The sequence below is a fragment of the Procambarus clarkii genome, chromosome 80, assembly GCF_040958095.1.
Source record: "Procambarus clarkii isolate CNS0578487 chromosome 80, FALCON_Pclarkii_2.0, whole genome shotgun sequence".
Classification (NCBI taxonomy): Eukaryota; Metazoa; Arthropoda; class Malacostraca; order Decapoda; family Cambaridae; genus Procambarus; species Procambarus clarkii.
In genome coordinates, this window is record NC_091229.1 from 21322231 (window position 1) to 21344978 (window position 22748).

General features: G+C 39.6%; 1 protein-coding gene across 1 annotated transcript; it reads right to left on the reverse strand.

Moving 5' to 3' along the window:
• Positions 1–5406: 5406 nt before the first annotated feature.
• LOC123746271 (Vesicle-associated membrane protein 7) lies at positions 5407–17329 on the reverse strand. Its single transcript, XM_045727618.2, has 7 exons — positions 17174–17329; positions 15192–15400; positions 13775–13894; positions 13493–13601; positions 11497–11564; positions 10920–11012; positions 5407–7996 (listed from the first exon to the last, which is right to left on the reverse strand). The coding sequence occupies exons 2-7, from the start codon at positions 15396–15398 to the stop codon at positions 7934–7936; spliced, it is 660 nt and encodes a 219-aa protein (XP_045583574.1). The 5' UTR covers positions 15399–15400; positions 17174–17329; the 3' UTR covers positions 5407–7933.
• Between the last annotated feature and the right edge of the window lie 5419 nt (positions 17330–22748).

The window sequence follows — 22748 nt, forward strand, 5'->3', positions numbered from 1 at the left end:
CCAAAGCGCTCGCGAAGAGCTGAGCGAGTGTTTTACCACCCTGCCATGAAGACTATTATGAGTCGCATCCCCCATTCCGCTTACAAGGTCTTGTAGCAGCCTAGGTTTCTTTTTGACACACAGTCAGGGGCCCCGGGTTCCATTCCCGGGCGGGACAAATAGCTGGCCAAGTGTGTTTTCACCTAATGCGTCTGTTTACCCAACAGTAAAATAGGTACCTGGTTGTTAAACGATTTGGCGGGTCGTTATAATAATTCAGATAGATAGGAGCTGCCTCGTATGGGCCAATAGGCCTTCTGCAGTTACCTTTGTTCTTATGTCGTATTCCGGAGGAAAATTAGGATTAAGGACTTGCCCGAAACGCTATGCGTGCTATAGTGGCTGTACAAAAGTGTAAAAACTCTTCTATATATAAATAAATAACACAAATTATGTTATTATTATTACGCCAGTGTGGCGTATTACAATACAGGAACGATACCTCCGCCATGCAAAGAGGTCCCTCGACACTGTGCAGTTTGAAATTCCCCTTTAGGCATGTATGAGAACTATTTTCGGGGCAGAAAAGGAAGTTTTAAATATTGTTTCTATTGACGCAAAACACATGGCAATAGAGGAAGTATTCAGATGCATGAGTGAAAATAATTCAGATGCATCAGTGCATGTTAAGGCTGGAGTCTGAGCAGTGTTGCCAGCTTGGGCTACAAATAGCGAATTGGGCTACTTTTGAGAGCCCCGCACTCCCAAATTTTTAATTTTGCTACTTGCTACTTTTTGGGCTAATTTAAAAGCAAGATGTGCTAATTTGGGCTATTAATGTTAAGAATGTACGATTGCGAGTTATATGAAAGTAACTAAGCTATAAATAATTGTAATTAATAATAATTGCAAATATTAATTAATACTAAATTGTATTATTTAATAAATTAGTCTCAATTCAATGCAAAGTTTTCTTCCAAGCACAGAAACTTGTAAATATAAATACAAGATAATAGATAGATCGATAAATAAATAGACAACTTTCAAATATTGCACCAAGTAATGGCGAGAGGAAAAAACTAGACAGTATACATTACATTTTAAATTAATAATGGATGAATGGTAATAAATTGGTGTATGTTTGTATGTATACCAGACAAAGTCCATTTAATGGCAGAATTTAGAGATTTTGTGTAAAAACTTTTATATTTCATATTATTAATTATAACAGTAATCGAAAAAAGTCATAGTTTGTATATACAAGAGATGAAACAGAGAGCCATGAGCTAGAGCGATGTGCTGAGTCAATAAGGAGGCCGAGCTTCCAGAAATACCTTCCTGTGATTGGCTGTTGCGGGGAATACCAACACTCTTTTATGATTAAAATTTTAACTAAGAAATAGGTCCTTGTGCACAACAACAAGGTTGTTGTGAAAAAGAACAACAATTTCTGTTTTGCACTTGACAGAAATCTCCATCTAACTGAATAATTTACTCGAATAAGAGGGCCGAGCAGCGTATCATTATTTGTGTGAGGCAACCCCCAATAATAACGTCACAAGTTAGGTAGCCAGCCCATTTTTATATAACATCTGTTATATCCTGCAATATTTAATTATCACTTTATTAACACTTTAAATAATTAACACTTCGCCTTTTTTTTGGTAAATTAAAGTTAAAGCAGAATTCCATAAGCAGGACTGGTGGGCTGAACTAAGATGATTTACTAAGTGGATGGCACCTATAGCTGATTCCTTCCTGTGATTAACTGTTGTGTGAATGTCAACAAAGAGTTTCTACCAATGATATGCCATTTATTATGCACCCCATACCATCTGTGGGCAGAGCTTGGAACCTCCTACCCGAGCACAACAACCCGCCTTATGGGTTGCTGTTTGGCTATTTATAGTGCGTTGGAAAAAAAAGAGATGGCGCTAGTTGTATTTTGTGGGGTAATTTGTTATAAGTGTAATTTGATGTCAACAGATGGCGTAAGCTGTATCTTATGGCCACTATTAACCAGCCAGTTGATAGTGTTCTCTTCTGCCAACAGATGGCATCAGCTGTATCATTATTACTTCCGAATTCCCATTAAACACAGATCTACAAATCCCTTGGCTTATGATAAGGTTTTATACCATTTATGATAAGTATTAGATAACTGGAGTTCCGCAATTACTTTTATTTATTAACTGTTGAAGATATCATCATATAATGTCTGGTTAGGACGTACTGCTCTCGATTGATGAAGATTAAGCAACCCAAGAGGTGGCACGGGCATGAATAGCCCGTAAATACTGCTCTCGTAATATTATTCAGGGGGATGGGGGAACTATCAAGTGAAAGCGCCAAGCCATTACGATTATATAGCACTCGGAAGGGATCAGGATATGGATTTGGGATGGAACGGGGGATGGTGTTCCACAGGAATGGTGCTCAACCTCTTCGGCGGTCGGGGATTGAACGCGGACCTGTAGGAAACAAGAGCGTCGCTCTACCGTCCAGCCCAAGTGGTTAAGCGGGCATACAGAGGCATAGTTTATTACAACATACAAGGTAAAGAAAATAGCTCGGAAACTAAGGAAATAAAGCTGCCGAAAAAAACATTAACGTCCACTTCATGTTCAAGTACAGTACAGGTATGTTTATTGAGACAATAAAAAAATACATCTCAAAGGGATAGAGTAGCTTAGGCTATTTCTACCCCCCCCCCCTCTACTTCAAGTCCCTCAAGGGGCGCACAAATTCAGTGAGTACAAATACACAAATCACAATACAAGAATCCCATTTAACATAGTGGGTTAAAATAGGAAGCACAGCATATAAGTGTTTCAAGTGAGTTACAAGTTACAAGGGAACAAGTGCGATATATATATATATATATATATATATATATATATATATATATATATATATATATATATATATATATATATATATATATATATATATATATATATATATATATATATATATATATATAATATGTGTGTGTATCGGAGAAATAATATTAATAAAACAATTAACATCGTGTAGTGTACTCTATATATCAAAATATATTACTTTGAAACCCATATCATTCACTAAAAAAGATTGGGCTACTCTTATTACAAATTCGCTACTTTTAGGTCGTCAGTTCGCTACTTTCAGCAATTTAGATCTGGCAACCGTGTCTAAGACTCCTGTCAGTAGTGACCCAGCCGGCGACGAGGGAGGATGTTGTTGCTTGAGGCTCCGTCCTTGACCTTATTCAAGTTCCGATGGGTTAAGTTACACGCTCATATCCCAGCTCCTGTCCCGTCCTGTCCTCATATCCCAGTTCCTGTCCCGTCCTGTCCTCATATCCCAGTTCCTGTCCCGTCCTGTCCTCATATCCCAGCTCCTGTCCTCATATCCCAGTTCCTGTCCCGTCCTGTCCTCATATTCCTGTTCCTTCCTGTCCTCATATCCCAGCTCCTGTCCCGTCCTGTCCTCATATCCCAGTTTCTGTCCCGTCCTGTCCTCATATCCCAGCTCCTGTTCCGTCCTGTCCTCATATTCCAGCTCCTGTCCCGTCCTGTCCTCATATCCCAGTTCCTGTCCCGTCCTGTCCTCATATCCCAGTTCCTGTCCCGTCCTGTCCTCATATCCCAGCTCCTGTCCCGTCCTGTCCTCATATCCCAGCTCCTGTCCCGTCCTGTCCTCATATCCCAGTTCCTGTCCCGTCCTGTCCTCATATCCCAGTTCCTGTCCCGTCCTGTCCTCATATCCCAGCTCCTGTCCCGTCCTGTCCTCATATCCCAGCTCCTGTCCCGTCCTGTCCTCATATCCCAGCTCCTGTCCCGTCCTGTCCTCATATCCCAGCTCCTGTCCCGTCCTGTCCTCATATCCCAGTTCCTGTTCCGTCCTGTCCTCATATTCCAGCTTGTCCTGGCCTCGTAACCCTTCCAAATGCTCCAAAAGTCATATTGACTCGGCACTTTCTCAATTACTTTACCTTTCTTATTAATTCTGGGGTGAATTGACCCGAGGACCACCATCTCCATTGGCCTCGTCGGGTACAGAAAGCCGGCAGCTTGTCAAAAGGCCATTCCCAAACCCAAGTGTTCCTGAAGAGATTTAATTCCATGTAAGCTTTTATTTTTCTTGTTACGCCTTTTTAGACAGGTTTTAAGCGTAGCCTAAAGCATTTTGGCTAAGCTTCGAAATAAATAAAAAAGTAAACTGCATTTTCCAGTTCTAATAAAGATGGTATAATTCAATCATAATATGTCAGCTTTATGTATCTATATTCGTCTAAAGGTGAATGTGAGTGTCTAAAGCAGGCAGAGGGGGGAAGGGGTATTTTTGTGCCATAGGCCTGTCAATGTGGGTCCCAGTGCCATACTTTAAGAAATGATGGCATCTATAATGACCCCCCCTCCCTGGCAATTTCCTTAAGTCTGAAATCACAAATGTTTTCTGTAGTTTTTCAGTTTTTCGTAGTGATGCATTTTCTGAGAGAATGAGAAGGGGATGAGGGGGAGGAGAGAGGATGGACAGGAAAGGATGGGGGGGAGAAGGGAGAGGAGTGGGGATACAGGAAGAGATGAGAGAGGAGGAGGTGGGGTAGGGGGGGAAAGACACCCAGGTACAGCAGACTACTACACAGTACTTACAGCAACTATGTGGTTGAAATTATCAATATGTCATGATGGACGGATAGAAAAGTCAACTTTTGAAGTATTAAATTTGGAGAAACCCATTTTTTTTTATTACCAATGTAAATAAGACCTAACCTCTCCTAGCAATCCTATGCCTAATACATGCTATCTTATGTCTCATAAGAGTACATATGTGCTACAGGGTATACGAGCCCTAGGAATATTTAAGTTTGCTTTTTAGCTTTATTTTCCAGACTAAAAATAATACCTGTAGTACAAAGAGGTTTACTGGAGTTCCTGTACAGTACTTCATTTCGACCCAATAATTACAAAATGTAGTCATTTCAGGAGGATGGACTAATGAATGAAAAACATGATCCATCACTTTATTGGTAATATCACAACTCCTTTAGGTTTGGGTATCAAGAGTATAAAACTTAAATCATATTTAATAGAATTGTTATGTACTGTACTTAGCTTTCCATGCCAACTATTGAACAAAAAAACTATGCAATGCAATAGTCACTAATCAGTGTGTAATACAAAATCAGGAATATGAATAATATCCACTTTGTTCACTATATATTTTTTGCAATTTTGCCCCGAAGGGCGAGTTTATTGGGCAGTGCCAAGTATTCCAATTTTGCCCCAGAACTTTTAAACAGATCGAGATAAGACTACCAAAGATACTGTAAGACACAAATTTCAGAGCAAACTTTTTTTTTATCGTGTGGCCAACAGGTTTCTGGCTGATGATATTTTTATGCCTTGACAACATTAACTGGGGGAAAAAATTAAAATCCAATTTTGCTTCAGAAACTTTATTCAAAGTATCTCTCATGATTTCAAATATTACATGCAATAAAAAATCTTAAACTGCCACAAACCTGACACACTAGTTACATATTGACTATTAACTAAACTATATCACTGCATCTTTATTATCCTAAAAGAATAATTTCTTTCAAGATTAGTCTAATTAATGAAGAACTCATTAAGGAAGAAAATACTCTGCAGATACAGCTGTCCTAAACTCTTCCTCAGCAAGTTCCCATCTTGTCTATACTAAGCACAGAGATTTATGGTGAACTAAATAAAGGGTACTATCACAGTACAGTATATTATATACAAACCTACCCAGTGGTCACTGCTCGTTTAAAGCGACCGAGTTGATGCACCGTTTATGTCAGGTCGGTTGTATTCCACCGAGGGTGCCGACTAGGTATTTACCACTTAAAACCATTCACCTGATTTCGTCATGTCCATATCTAACGCTTCTAACTAAAAATTTATTTTTTTAATACAGCTATGTACAAGGACTCATTATAATCATTCCAGTACAGTAATTAACTCATACCAGAACTGGACTCTTCATCTCGCTAACAGGTAATGATAATAGTATATAAGAATTCAAAAACATCTTTTCCCTATATAACCAAAGCAAAAATAAAAATAAAAAACCAGCGACTCCAAAATAAATAATTTTTTTTACAGCCAATAACTAAGTGGGTATTAGAAAACGACTAGTAAGTATACATAATGATATTCCTTCACACACGCAGCTTCCCAGTGAGCCCAAGATCCAAAAGCAATGTCAATTCAACACAGATTCAACGTTGAATTTATGTTGAACCAACACCACACTTGAACATCATACCCACAGGGTCTCAGGTCCATCATCAATTTAACCATCCTAAGATTTCTTCCAATACTGTACAAATCAACAATACAATGAGACCGCCTGCACTGATCTTTGCAAGACCTGACATAAGAGCTGCTGACATACAGATAAACACCACACAGTATACAAGAGTATACTGTATACACAGTATACAAGAGTATACTGTAGGCACAGTATACAAGAGTATACTGTAGGCAGTTCCCTTGGGATGAGCTCATCCAGAATAAGGCATCGTCAGCCGTAAAGCCTTGTACTGTACTTGTATGATATTTTTGATGACACTATCTGGCATCACAGTAAGTGTGATGCCAGATGTTATTAATAATTACTTTAAAAACATTTATTTTCCTTTGAGTATTCAGCCCAGTTTTATAACCCAAAAAACAATACAGTATGTGCTAAAATTAAAATACAGCATGTGTGTGTATGTCTTGTAAAAGCTTTAAGATTATTGAATTATATTTATTAATCACAATTTACAAAAATCTTAAATACAACAGTTCAATATTTTTATATATGAATGCAAGCAATTGGGTTTTCGTTGCGAGTGTATTATAGTTTATTACGCATAACTGAACCACTTTTGAGTGTGTGTACAATATTTATATATAAATATATATATGTGTGTAAATCACAAAAATTAACACGTGATGAAAAATGTGACAGTGTCAGACCACGGAGGAAGAATTGAAACAGGAATTTCCTTAAGTACTTTCATATATTAATACATCTTCAGAAGGAAGGATAATATACGAAAGTACTTAAGGAAATTCCTGTTTCAATTCTTCCTCCGTGGTCTGATACTGTCATAAATATATATGTATGTAAAAGATGGTCTCCCCATACAGAGGAAGCATGCAATAAATCTCTAGGGGCTATTAGGCAAGTACAGCAAAGAACTGTACAGTGACACATTATTATGTAATCCTATGTAACTGGCCAGTCTATTATGAGTAGGCAAGAGATTTACTTGCTATGATTCAGAAAACTACAACAACATCCATTTGGTAATCTTTTGATATAATCACAATAATAATGAAAATAAGTACATCTCAATACGAGATTATATATAGAAACTACAAACACAATCATTTACCTTTATGCACCAAGTTTTATCCATCACAAAATTAACCTTATAAATGTCATTATTTCCATATTAATATTTTTTTTTAACTTTCAGTAACTAGATATTATCAAATGTATTAAACATTTGTTATTAAATATGGTTTTATGTTACAATAACAATTAAAACAATAATTTTATGAAACATGTCATTTGAGATTTACATTTGTCACTTAATTAAAAATATAACTTGGTCGTACAAGATATTGAACTTAAAAGACAAAACTCAATGATTCAAAAAGCAGAAAATATTAATAATTGCTATGATTAACAATTCAACTTAAATACAGAAAATGGGGATAGTTTTATCAGACAATTCAACAACCAGATCTTAATCAATCATTAAACACTTACCGAATGATTACAAGTGACATGATTTTGCGTGACAGCATGCACCCAATATAAAGTAATTCCTCACAACGCCAACATGAAGAGTGAAGATCGTAGTCAACATCCAACTCTCTAACATGAACATAAAATGTGTATAAGCATCTGTCTGCAGTATGATCACTTGTCAAAGGCACAACTCCTACTTCGTACACTGCTGCCATGCAAGGCCACACACCATCGCACCTATTATATAAATGCTCGCCTGAAAAATAAACAATTATACAGTATTAGCTGACAATATGTGTGTGTGAATTATTCTAAATGAAGCCACACCCTCAAGAGACAAGGTCACCATTGAGGACTAGGCATTAAAAGATAATTGATACAACAGAAAATCTTGAAGAAACTAATGAAGATGTACAGTGCATAGTAAATATTAAATATAATAATTTAGGGAAAAGCACATTAATAACAATGGGCATGGTTTAAAATGAACACATGTATAAAAACTATGTACAGTACTGAACAGCATATTTACAAGTTTAAGATATTGTTATATGAAACCAGAATGCTTCAGCTGCATTCAATGATTATGAGGTGTTGTGCTAAATATAATGAGTTCGAGGAGTGTAATGCGTACCCTGTACTGGCATAATTAGCACAGGCTGGTGCACTGAGCACATACATAATATCGTGTATAGGAAAGCCTTGCTAATCATTCTGGCATGCGAGCACTAAATGGGTGTTATCATTACCACATTTAGTTTTATAGCTAAAAGTATCATCCCAGCTGTATAGCATTTATTTTATCTTAATATTGTGGGTCAAATACTCTAATATACATTTAGTATACAAAAAAAATTAAATCTCTGTACATTACTGATGTAAGACTAGTCCTTGAATATGCAGCTCTGTTGTAATGTATATCCCTCTTCAGTATCAAGGCACTAGGCTGCCTATGCAGGAATGCTGATTGAATTGCATTTTATACAGTACTTTATTTTTTATTAACTTATTTTCTTTAAAAATTGGATAAGTCTTTTGACATTTGGTCTACTGTAATTCTTACAGAAAAACTAGAGAGGCAATGTATAAGAACCTAGAGAATAACAGAAACTGCAAAAGGCCTATTGGTCCACACACGGCAGCTCCTATTGGCTCACGTGAGGCAGCTCTTATTTATATCCAACCATCATTCATATAGACGTCTAACCTAAGCTAGAAATAATCCAACAGTCCCATGTCTATAATGGTATCTGGTTATAATGATCTGAATGCTGCAGTTTTCAAGTAGTTAATTCTGCAATGTTTGTGAGTGTAGCAATTGGAAGAGGGACTAGATTTTGCTTGCTGGTTCCATGGGAATTTAAGTGTAACTGTGGCTGAATTACTTTAAGAATAAATATACCATTTGTACTAAAAAGATCTCTAGTAAAACCGGTAAGTGCACAACTGTGTACTTACTTACCACCTGAGAGAAGAACAAAATTATCGAAGATTAATTTATCTACGTCTGTACGTAATGTACACAAAATCATTGACAATACCTCCTTTGGTCATTCCAGGGTGACATGGTAACGTCTCATTTCTACAAGGTATGGTAAGTAAAATACCCGTTTCCTATATTTATTAGAATTTCCATTACAAATGATTTGGGAACTTTATCATGCATGTCTCGTAAGTGTTGAATTACTGCCAATTCTTTTTTTTTTTTACCAAAACTGTGTTGAAATCTATATACTGTATCTGGTCGACACACTGTAGTTGTATTCTTCTAGCACACACAACTTGGTTAAGGTAGTTTATGTCTTGAAGGCTGCCACATTGTTACCAGATTACTGTATAGCGACAGAGGTACCCTGGACATGGTGAAGAATTTCCTGACAGGTCCAAGATAAAAATAACAAATACAGAGGATCCAATTGAGGAAATAAGTTTTCCCATCTTCAACATCACATCAAAGATAGGCAAACCCTCATTCCAGTCGAACACCGGTGAGCTACATTACATTTATTGTTTACCCACAGAAAATAATGGATTGCCTGCTAAACAGCTTGGAAGCACATGAACCAAACATGAAGAGTTTAATGAGTAGGGTGCCTCCCAGCTGTAATGGGAGCAACCAAAATGCACAAAAAAGGGAACAAGTAGCACCCTTCTGATTCTGGCACTGTAACACTCGTGGAAACCTGCAAAGAACCTGCATCACACTACACTACACGTAGCACCCTTCGTGTTCATCAACCTGCATCAACCAAGAACTGCAGCCTTCATTGCTAAAATCTAAGCACACAATTCTGCATTTGAGCCAGTGTTATAAGCATCCTCCCAGGATGTGGCTTTATACAGAGGCAGTACCCATGTAATCACCTGAGGCAGTAATCATCCGAGGGATGAGGCTACCCTGCCCCTAACACACAACGTGACAAGTTGAATGTCCTTGGCTATATCCCTTGTGTCTGAACTCCATCCCCCACTTCCTCATACACATAATCCCCCATGTAAACACACACAATCCTCATGTTTCTATATCTTCTTCCCAGCCTTCCTCTACTCTTCATTTGAATACCTTCTTTTCATGTCGTAAGTCAACATGCCCAAACTAACTTGGTATTCTTTCCTCAATCTTGCAGTTATCAGTTTTTGTACTTAACATCACTCCATGACACTTTCATTCCTGACTGCTCTTTTTACAACAAACATGCTTCTTAGATTGTTCATATTTGCTGCTGTACTGCACTTGGTTTTTGCACCTTAATACTGCACTGTCGTCTCGTACTAGTACTGCACCTCTTCATATAACCCTCTGGCTAAATCTCTTCCTATCTTGATTTTTCAATCCAGCTACTTTCCCTCCCTAACTTGCCATATTAAATTTGTTTGCACAACTTCTTATTTTAGCAATTACACATAACAGGTTTTGAAACTAATCTTCTAGCTTCTTCTTCACTTCTAGCACTTCACCATTCCAATTTATTTCACAGAATAATTTATTTAAATACTCACAACTTTGAAAAAAACTTATGAAAAGGGAATACTTTCCCATGAGGGAGATCACTACATTAATTTTCATTTACCAATATATAAGCTAATGCACTTAATTTTTATAAAGTTGTCAACATTCTAGAGGTAAACTTGTCTTTCATACCAAGGTCAGGAGACTGCTTTAATTAAATGCCACTTACCCCAATTCCCAAGACAATGACTATGATGATGCGAACATTCTTCCACCAAAGGCTTCTGGCTAATGTGCGGCTTGTAGTCTTGAACGTGACAGCCTGAAAATAATGAAAATGCACATTTTCCCAAATGGCTAACAAAACGATTCAGAACCAGTGTGACTATTATAACCTTAAGATATAATGGCAACATAGATTCAGAGCACTTCACTAGACTCTTTGTTACCCTAGAAATCCACCTCCAAGGCTGAGGCTCAAACAAACTTTCAGGCCCTCTTAGCATGATCCTTTAGCCTCTTCTACACCCCTTATGTCATCCTTCTCTTCCCATAATATTGTTTGTTTTCCTATCACTCAAACTGCCACACATGAAATAAAATGAGTGACAAAGTTTTCGTCTTAGACCCTTATCAAGTCGTGACAAGGTAAACTTGCTCTTCGTTATCACCAATTGATACGGGTCCAAAATGGATTGATATATCACGTGTTATTTCACTTCACGTGTGTCGGTTGGGTTATATACTTCAGCCTCATTACTGTACCTTATTCTCTGTATACAGTACCATACTTTGAATGCTCTTACCGAGGTGTTCAGGTTCTCCGTCTTGTTTATCAAGAGTTCAAGTCTTTCCCCTCTACATGCTAGGTTCTCTGAAATATCAATGGTGTATGTTAGCATTTATAAAGATGTAAAATCAACTTGCCAGCTTTGCCCTACAATACTTGCTAATGCCTTTTAGTGTACTGAACCTTTAACAATTATATCAGGACATTGAAAATTAAAAATAAACAATTTAGTACATGCTGCCATTTGGCAACAACCACTTCAAAACCCTATTCCTCTCGTAATGACACCAACTCTTATTCTGCAGACAATTAGATAGAATAGATGCAGATAGAATTACTTTACAGTACCCCTGTACTGTATATATAGAAAATATCTAAAGAATATTATGTAGGTAATGGTGTATCGAGTGCAGTAACGTAACATGGAAATCTATTCTAAACAAGAATACTGGAATCAATTTACATGCTTGATAAATAGGCTTATTTATTGATTCTTCTAATTAGATGCTTCCTCTTGCTGTAGATTCTTGTTTTTATTAAAATGTAAACCATATTACAGATTTCTTGGAGGTTTAAAGTATTGCCCATTCAGTAACCTCGATTCAACGAACAATATGGGGACCAGCCTCAGTTCGTTGCAAGTGGGGAGGCCTCCAGGATGCATTTCCCATCCTTTAGGGGCTATTTCACTGAGCAAACTCAATTTCAAAAGTCATATGAAGGGCAACAACAAAGAGCACCTGTCTGTACAGAGATTTAACCGCATTAAGCATATTTCCCCCACCACAAAGCCTTGAAATCTCATTGTGAAAGGAAAAAGGGGCACAAATTTTACTGAACAAAAACTTCTGCAACTGGAAGTATAAAAGAACCACAGAATTTGGTTTTAAAGATGGTCAGTGGCTTTCCCAAGGCCCCTAAATTTTTGGGGAAATGTTGCCTCCATCTATGAACTCAGTCCCAATATCCTAAGCAAATCCACACATGCCCTGCTTCAGTGAACTCTTGTTCGTCAAATTGGGTTACAGTAGTAAATCTGGCATGGAAAGCGTGTGTGTTCCAACTGGAGATTTGCCAAATTGAAGTTCGTTGAATCAAGGTTCCACTGTACATTTGTTTATGGTAAACCATAAAAGTTGAAACTACGAGGAGGGGGGCCTCGTAGCCTGGTGGATAGCGCGCAGGACTCGTGATTCTGTGGCGCGGGTTTGATTCCCGCACGAGGCAGAAACAAATGGGCAAAGTTTCTTTCACCCTGAATGCCCCTGTTACCTAGCAGTAAATAGGTACCTGGGAGTTAGTCAGCTGTCACGGGCTGCTTCCTGGGGGTGGAGGCCTGGTCGAGGACCGGGCCGCGGGGACACTAAAGCCCCGAAATCATCTCAAGATAACCTCAAGAAGATGGTATACATTGTTGCAGAAATAACATACAGTAGTAATGAATTTTTGCTTGTATCTTTCTACTTAAAAATACTATAAATTCATTATCCATGGTTAATTTCTCAGCAATTATGATAATATTCATTGCTATGGAAACAAGTGCAGCTTGTGCTCTCGATCCGTCACATCATAAAAAAATGATGTACTAAATTGCCTGGACCTAACCTAACAAAGGACCCACTTGTAGAAAATGGGATAACTCATCAATTTTGTGAGCTTTATGATTTAAAGTACTGTACATCAATATTTTGAAGTTGGGGATTTTTACGTCAATATATGATGTACTGTATTATTCAAGAGACAGGTTGAGAATCTAGTTGAGAATTATTTGTTATACAAGTCATTATTTTGTTTTTGAGATATGGCTCTGTGGATGTTATAGCTAAAGCCTTTATAAACCACCAAGACTCATGCCAACATCATCTTCCAGGATTCCCATACAACAAGGATGAGTCTAAAGCCACCAACTGAAGGTGAATTTTATTGAATAATTTTAATTTCATCACACTTAAATGCAATTTAAGGTTTCCAACTGTCACGGTATCCAAAATTCAACCCAGAACAGGTCTTACCAATGTTCTTAACAAGGATGTCCTTCACGTCACTCACTTCACCTTGTAGACGAGAGATCTTGTCAATGTCTCGTGACTCAGTGTAGTGTTTCATCTGACTTGCAAGAACCTGAAAGACACAGGTGAACGAGGGCTGAGAGATGGATAAACAAAGGGCAGGTGAATGCAATGGGTAGGCCTAACTGAGCACCGTAAGAAAGCACTGGCAATCAAATAATGAGTAAAATAATCGAGTTTACCACCAACATAAATCAGCATCACTAATTAGGTTCTTTTAGTTACCTGAGCAAACTCGCTGTTCATAGCATACGGTAGTGCATTGTGGATACGAGCTCCATATGTGACCTGGAACCTCTGCTTCACATCTTCCAGGAACAAAAACGCCCTTTGCCTCTCAAACTCCTGTTGAAAAGAAATTATTGATACTATTTGGATACAAGAAAGACACTGTACACGCACAGAATTTAATTTTTAAACTCTGTATGCTCTGTTCCTGGACTTATGTGGACATATGAACACCCACGCCCAGTGTAGGCTTATAATGTATACATTTTTGTTAAGGCTTATGGGAATTTTTGTACTACAGTACAATGTAAATATAGCTGCTGTATGCACCTTTGTTATATGTGATGCCCACACACACTACACCACCTCAACACATGTATATGGAGCACCACTTGGCAAATGGAATTTAATGTTAATAAATGTCATGTTATGGAATGTGGAATAGGAGAACATAGACCCCACACAACCTATATATTATGTGAGAAATCTTTAAAGAATTCTGATAAAGAAAGAGATCTAGGAGTGGTTCTAGATAGAAAACTATCACCTGAGGACCACATAAAGAATATTGTGCAAGGAGCCTATGCTATGCTTTCTAACTTCAGAATTGCATTTAAATACATGGATGGCGATATACTAAAGAAATTGTTCATGACTTTTGTTAGGCCAAAGCTAGAATATGCAGCTGTTGTGTGGTGCCCATATCTTAAGAAGCACATCAACAAACTGGAAAAGGTGCAAAGACATGCTACTAAGTGGCTCCCAGAACTGAAGGGCAAGAGCTACGAGGAGAGGTTAGAAGCATTAAATATGCCAAAACTAGAAGACAGAAGAAAAAGAGGTGATATGATCACTACATACAAAATAGTTACAGGAATTGATAAAATCGACAGGGAAGACTTCCTGAGACCTGGAATTTCAAGAACAAGAGGTCATAGATTTAAACTAGCTAAACACAGATGCCGAAGAAATATAAGAAAATTCACCTTCGCAAATAGAGTGGTAGACGGTTGGAACAAGTTAAGTGAGAAGGTGGTGGAGGCCAAGACCGTCAGTAGTTTCAAAGCGTTATATGACAAAGAGTGCTGGGAAGACGGGACACCACGAGCGTAGCTCTCATCCTGTAACTACACTTAGGTAATTACACTTAGGTAATTACACCCGCCACTTGTGATACACAGATACACTACATCCTCTTTTGCACCTTGACACCAACTAACACAACCCAATCTGTGATAAAGAGGTAGTGTAGTGTACACTAATGTACACTACACTAAAAAATACTCCAATACACTAAAAACTACTCCACAATACTGAATAACATCATCCATGATATGCAAGCAAAATTACTCCACAATACTGAATAACATCATCCGTGATATGCAAGTAAAATTACTCCACAACACCAACTTACGTCATCAGTGATGCACAAAAACACCACGCCATCCTCAGCAACATAGTGGAACAGATATGACCCGTGAGAATATGTAAGGCGTCCAGATTCTCCTGGAGTGATCTTTGCCAAAATCTGCTCTGTTACCTCTGCAAAATTTCCGGCACACGTTGCATATCGTGCAAGGACCGTTGTGCCCCTGGCAATCACACCATACAGAAGAGGCATTTCTGGAATACATAAGGATTTAAGTTTTACAAATTATCAGATAACATCACGAAGAGCATAATAATAAAGGAAGCTGCAGAGGGTCTATTGGCCTATATGAGGCTAATCCTATTTATACCCACCCAAAGTCATTCATATATAAAATAAATGTGGAGAGTGGGTGCAAAAATTAGTGGAGACAAAAAAAAATTCTTTGTGTCAGGAAATACAGCCAATGTATATAGAGTATACATGTTTGGCTTATATTAAGGTTCCTCCCAGGTCGAACTACTGACGCACAATAAGCTGACCCCTGGGTGCCTATTTATTGCTAGGTGAACAGCTGCATTAGGTGATAGGAAAAGCGCCCAATCATTTCTGTCCTACCCGGAATTCCCATTTGCGAGTCGAGAACGTGTTCATCTGTACTATCGGGACCCAATTTGACATTAATAACAAATCTTGATTTTCATGATTGGAAATTATGCTTTCCCACCACTTTTTTGAGTCACATGACCCCCTGATAAAATCTTTGGTGAAACCAGATTTATTTAACCTTCATCTCATGTCTTTCTGCTCTTGTATTAGCATCCTGAATGCAGTGTAGAAACTTCTTAATATTTTATGACAGACATTGCTATAAAGCCTCTTAGAATTAACAGTATCTTTGATAATTACTTATTCCTAACACTTCTTGTTACAAATCCCAGCATGCTATTTGCCTTATTTTAAACATTTATACAATGATTTTGTTATCTATTATATATTATGACATGTTACTGTATTTTGCATTGAGATTTGGCAATACTACCATAGTGCAGCATCTGATAACACTGTCATAATTTTTATTTAAAAATATACAGAACCCTACAATAACATTTATGCTAAAAATAAGATAATTTAGTTTAGTTCGTTGATTGTGCACCCCATACTTAATATCTTGTGTAAAGGAGGAAATGTATGTTTATCTCTCAGAATGTTCGGTAATATGTTTATTGCTTGTGATGTGTGTGTGTCTATGTATGTATTAACACGATGTACTGAAAGGGGTGAAAATAGCTTGAGTTACCTCATCCCTTTGTGTGTATTTTACCTCAATAAACTTATTTCAATTTCAATTCCATACCTAATCTGTGGGCAGTAGTGGAAAGGGTTACAGAGGCAAGAACCTCCCAATTGCACACATGACCTTATGCAGGCGAAGAGTCACAATAACGTGGCTAAAGTATGTTGACCAGACCACACACTAGAAGGTGAAGGGACGACGACGTTTCGGTCCGTCCTGGACCATTCTCAAATAGATTGTGGTCCAGGACGGACCGAAACGTCATCGTCCCTTCACCTTCTAGTGTGTGGTCTGGTCAAAATACACATGACCTTCACTCACAGTTCATTTCCAAATTTATTAAAAGGTATAGTCCATATTATGATAGTTTAGGCCAAATTGGTTTGGGGGGTTGGTCAGGTGCCAGAGATTGGGCGACTACTTGTATCCTCTGAAAACATTAGACCTTGGTCATAATGTTTTTATAAGTTAACTTTCATTTCAGCATCTCACTTCCACATTGGGGATATTAACATTACCATTAGAAGCTAAATTTGCACATATGACCCTCAGACCTTTAACAACCGAATTATAATGAGGGGGGAAAGAATTAGAATGCCTAAGTAAATATGGAGGAACGCAAGCATATCAAAATCCTTGCTTGTCATGCTTGAAGGAACAAACTTATTTACATTTCCTCAGGGCTACAAGAGCATGAGACACCTCCCAAGGCAACGGGCCGAGGAATTACCTGCAATGCCGTTGATTAATGCAAGTATCCGATCCGAGAAATGTAAAGTAAGGCGAAGTAGAGAAGTCGCAGTCTCTCTCACGCCCGACTTTGTTTACTGGCAGGCCTGAATCATATGTTCCCGCCTTCGAAAGAACCAAGTGGCTGCGGCTTCGGCCTAGCTTCTCTGTTCATGGGTCGATGCCAGCACTGTATCTGCTATGAATTCTAATACAATAGAATTAAATGATCACTAACTATTACCGTCGGGTAATGCGTATTATGCAATATATTACTACGACAATAATTTTGATTAGAAATTACGTGCAATTAATCAACATATTGAAATGCAGTGAGGCTTCCTCAACGTCACATGAAGAGTCAGTGATTGGTCAGTGGAGGGCGGCATCCACCAATCATAACTGGGCAATGCAGCTGCATTATTAGCCTGTCATGATTCACTTAATATTATCACACGTGTAATCCAATCCTCATGTCAATAATGAAATACCTCAGTTTTGTGTAATAAAGAGATAGACGGTAAAGCAACCGCGTGGTTAATGCGCCTGTTGCCGCAACAGTTAGGTAAATGTATCTGCATGGCGACCTTGACACGCACATGCTGAAGTCATGGATGCAAATGCAACACAATTTAATGGCGGGATATTTTAGTTAATGCGGTTCATTCGTGCCATAAACCATACCAGTTCATTAAGCTATGTTAATCTCTCTCTTCATATGACAGGTTTCTAATTTGCGGGATTAACTTTGTCATCCTACGCCGTACGCCTTCTAGGGAATTTTACTTTAGGATTTCTATAATACATGGAATTCCACCATGAACTATAGGCCTACCTCAACCTGCACCATGAGCTATAGACCTACCTCAATCTCCATCATGAACTAGACCTTCCTCAAAATGCACATATCAAACATAAAAACAGTAACAGCTACGCCATCACATATAAAGCTTCCAACATCTAATTAAAAAATGATATCAATTTATCTTGTTGTTGATTGTGATGCCACAATAGAACTGATAACTGGGAAGCTTTATCTTCTTCAGCACTATGGTCCACTGGCGTTCACCACAGGCACTAAGTTTCCCTGAGGCCTATTAATTTCTATTGTTTTTTTCCTAATTTTGTCCTAATTTTTATTCTCCCAGCTTTATCCAAAATTGTCACTATCGCTGTAGCCTCATTCGCTAGGCTTCTTCTATCCGACTCCTCAGCTTTTTATTAATGTAGATATCTTGAGGACGTTTTCTATGATGACACTGAAAATTCCTTTCGTCGAAGTGTTTTCCTAGTTCATATAAGAACAATTGGCTCTATTCTCGACTCACAATAAGAGCTCCCGTGTTCGATTCCCGGGCTAGACAGAAATAGTTACAGCTAGTCGAGGCCCCATGTTGAATGAGGCTATGATGTTTAAATATATTTAAACTCAACTATTAAATCAAAATGGTTGTTTTCTCTCACAGGAAAGATGCAATAGAAATACACATGACAACTCTGTTTATCTGAAGTTATGGCGTCACACGTAGTCAATTTCAGATCATGTTTTTAGACCTGAGATCAGTGCCAGCCTCGGATTCCCAGGAGAGGCGCGCGAAAAGGCACTCCCAGGAATGTTAATGGTTCCTGATATTGATGGTCAGGAGGTTTGGGAGTTTGTGAGGGAAGTAGAGAAGGAGCGAGAGATATACTGAGAGAACGAGGAGGGGGGAGAAAAGTCCTGGGTTATCTTGAGGTTATCTTGAGATGATTTCGGGGCTTTTTTAGTGTCTCCGCGGTCTCTACCCCCAGGAAGCAGCCCGTGACTAACACCCAGGTACCTATTTTACTGCTAGGTAACAGGGGCATAGGGTGAAAGAAACTCTGCCCATTGTTTCTTGCCGTTGCCTGGGATCGAACCCAGGACCACAGGATCACAAGTCCAGTGTGCTGTCCGCTCGGCCGAGCGGCTCACTAAGGGTTTGGGTGTGTAAGGGTTTCAGGAGAATCCTTGGGAGAAATTAGGAGAACGCGCTAAGCCATTACAAGACTTTGTAACACTTGGACAGAACGAGGATAAGGATTTTGGGATGGGGTTGAGGGAGAAAATGCAGTCTACAGGAATATTATGAGGGGTTAATACCGCCATCGTTACCTTGGGCGGTGCCTACACCATCCTCATTAAGTCCACTACGGTCTCCTCAATGTAGGACAGAAAATAGGAAATGCTGTTTCACCCACAGGGCTATAAATTTATGGAACTGCCTACCCGCCGAAGCCGTAAATGCCAAGACATTTGCTACAGTTGAAAAAAAAATATAGTTGGAAAAAAGAACATCAGGAAAAATGAGGGGGACTTTTGACAAGCCACAAACCGCTGGCTTCCTGTCCACTCCGTCAAGGCGACTAAAGAGATGGCGGCCCCTTAGATAAATTCAGGCAAATACTTGCTGAAACTTGACTCAAATTCTAGCCTAGTTGCTAACTAAATCGCCGAGCCTCGTCCCCAAGCCAGACCACCAGCAGCCTCGTCACCAAGCCAGACCACCAGCAGCCTCGTCCCCAAGCCAGACCACCAGCAGCCTCGTCCCCAAGCCAGACCACCAGCAGCCTCGTCACCAAGCCAGACCACCAGCAGCCTCGTCCCCAAGCCAGACCACCAGCAGCCTCGTCACCAAGCCAGAGACTCATCGTCACTCCACAACTTACACCACGAAGACTCTTTATGAGGCTTTGGGTCGCCTCATAAAAATATATATTCAAAGGAAAGCGAGCAAATTGCTGGTATCCCCAGTGATCATTATTTTTTTTTAATTTTCGGCTCCATCTTATGTGTGTGTGTGTGTGTGTGTGTGTGTAATTATCTAGTTGTGCTTGCGGGGGTTGAGCTCTGGCTCTTTGGTCCCGCCTCTCAACTGTTAATCAGTTGAGAGGCGGGTGTGTGTGTACTAACCTAGTTGTGTTTGAGGGGGTTGAACTCTGGCTCTTTGGTCCCGCCTCTCAACTGTTAATCAGTTGAGAGGCGGGTGTGTGTGTACTCACCTAGTTGTGTTTGAGGGGGTTGAACTCTGGCTCTTTGGTCCCGCCTCTCAAGCGTGGGCTATACTGTGTGTGTGTGTGTGTGTGTGTGTGAGTTTGAGGTAGCTATAGGTATAGGAGCTGTCTCGTGTGGGGGTAAGGGACTTTCTACAGTTTCCAAAATTCGTATAATTTTTTTCTCTCTCACCTTCCCAGTCTCATTGACGGGCTGGCTCGCTACCTCCTCCTCCTCCCTGCTGCTGCTGCTTAACCATTCATGGTGTTCTCCTCCAGAGCTTTGGTCAGGTCCCTGTGGGCTGTATGTTGGAGATACGGGGAGTGAGGACCTGAGGTGAGGTGAGAGAGAGAGAGAGAGAGAGAGAGAGAGAGAGAGAGAGAGAGAGAGAGAGAGAGAGAGAGAGAGAGAGAGAGAGAGAGAGAGAGAGAGAGAGAGAGAGAGAGAGAGAGAGACAGAGACAGAGACAGAGAAAGACAGAGAGAGAGAGACAGGGACAGAGAGACAGAGACAAAGAGAGAGAGAGAGACAGACAGAGAGAGAGAGAGAGAGAGACAGAGACAGAGACAGAGAGACAGACACTGAGATAGACGTAACATTAAACTGGTCACATATGGAATTTAGAACCTATATAATATATATCATATACCACTCTGCTCTTCCTTGGTTAAGTTAGACTGATGGCCACACTCCCCCGGTTGTCTATATACGTTCATATATTTGATTATATAATGTCAACTCTTATATAATCATTATAGTCATGGTCACTATACTGGTACCGCCACCCTCACCCCTCCCTACCACATACAGTACACAATGGACTGTCATAATGCTCGTTCGAGGCACAGAATGTTTTCTTTTAACCAAGTGGAAAGGTAATTAGAAATTAGGAAGTCAAATGACCTAAGGGCCTATACATGCTTAATGGGTGGGGCTGGTAACAAGTGGAATGGGCTGAGAATGAAATGGGGGGATACAGACAAATGGCTGATGGGTGTGCATGTTTTCACACACACACACACACACACACACACACACACACACACACACACACACACACACACACACACACACACACACACACACACACACACACACACACACACACACACACACACACACACACACACACACACACACACACACACACACAGCATCGGGTGTCAGGGGTAATGTCGACCCAACAAAGCCACTTCCAGGATCTTGTATCTGAGGAATGGAGAGACAGACAGACAGACAGACAGACAGACAGACAGACAGACAGACAGACAGACAGACAGACAGACAGACAGACAGACAGACAGACAGACACACACACACACACACACACACACACACACACAGTGTAAACAAATATTAAATATTGTAGACTAAGATATCAATTATAACTAAAGAATAATCTTGATTTATCATTGAGAAACAAAGATATCCATGAATGTTGCTGAACATAATTACGAATCAGATACTACTGGATTGATTTAAACCAGGAGCCAGATTCACGAAAGCACTTACGAACCTGGGGCCAGATTCACGAAGCAGTTACGCAAGCACTTACGAACCTGTACATCTTTTCTCAATCTTTGGCGGCTTTGTTTACAATTATTAAACAGTTAATGAGCTCCGAAGCACCAGGAGGCTGTTTGTAACAATAACAACAGTTGATTGGCAAGTTTTCATGTTTGTAAACTGTTTAATAAATGTAACCAAAGCCGTCAAAGATTGAGGAAAGATGTACACGTTCGTAAGTGCTTGCGTAAGTGCTTTCGTGAATCTGGCCCCTGGAGCTTGGCAAATAGTTGAACAGCCACTCAAGGAACCACACCGCCAAGACGGGTAACTTGTAAAGGGCTCACGGGATCACCATAGCCCGTGCTACTTGGAACTTTTTGTTCCCAGCAGCTGAATCTATAACAACAACAACATCAGGATAAGGATTTGGGATGGGACGAGAGGAAAGGAATGGTGCCCCCCAACCACTTTGAGGACGGTTGGGGGATTGAACGCCGACCTGCATGAAGCGAGACCGTCGCTCTACCGTCCAGCCCAAGTGATTGGCCCCTCGGAGAAATCTCTCGTTATATATGATGTACAATGCTTGCTAGCTAGCCAGCATTGTACATTATACAGGCCAGCTGTTGCTTTGATATAATATATACACGAGGCCGGCGGCTGAGTAGTCAGCGCTCTGGATTCGTAGTCCTATGGCCCGGGGATCGATCTCGGCGATGGCGGAAACAAATGGGCAGAGTTTCTTTCACCCTGATGCACCTAGTTAGTTGTTATGGACCTATTTGTTACCTAGCAATAAATAGGTACCTGGGAGTCAGACAGCTGCTACGGGCTGCTTCCTGTGTGTGTGTGTGTGTGTGTGTGTGTGTGTGTGTGTGTGTGTGTGTGTGTGTGTGTGTGTGTGTGTGTGTGTGTGTGAAAAACAAGTTGATTGACAGTTGAGAGGCGGGCCGAAAGAGCCAGAGCTCAGCCCCCGCAAGCACAACTAAGTGAATACAACTAGGTAAATACACTGTATCATATATCCAATGTATAAATGTATTCAAATACAAAT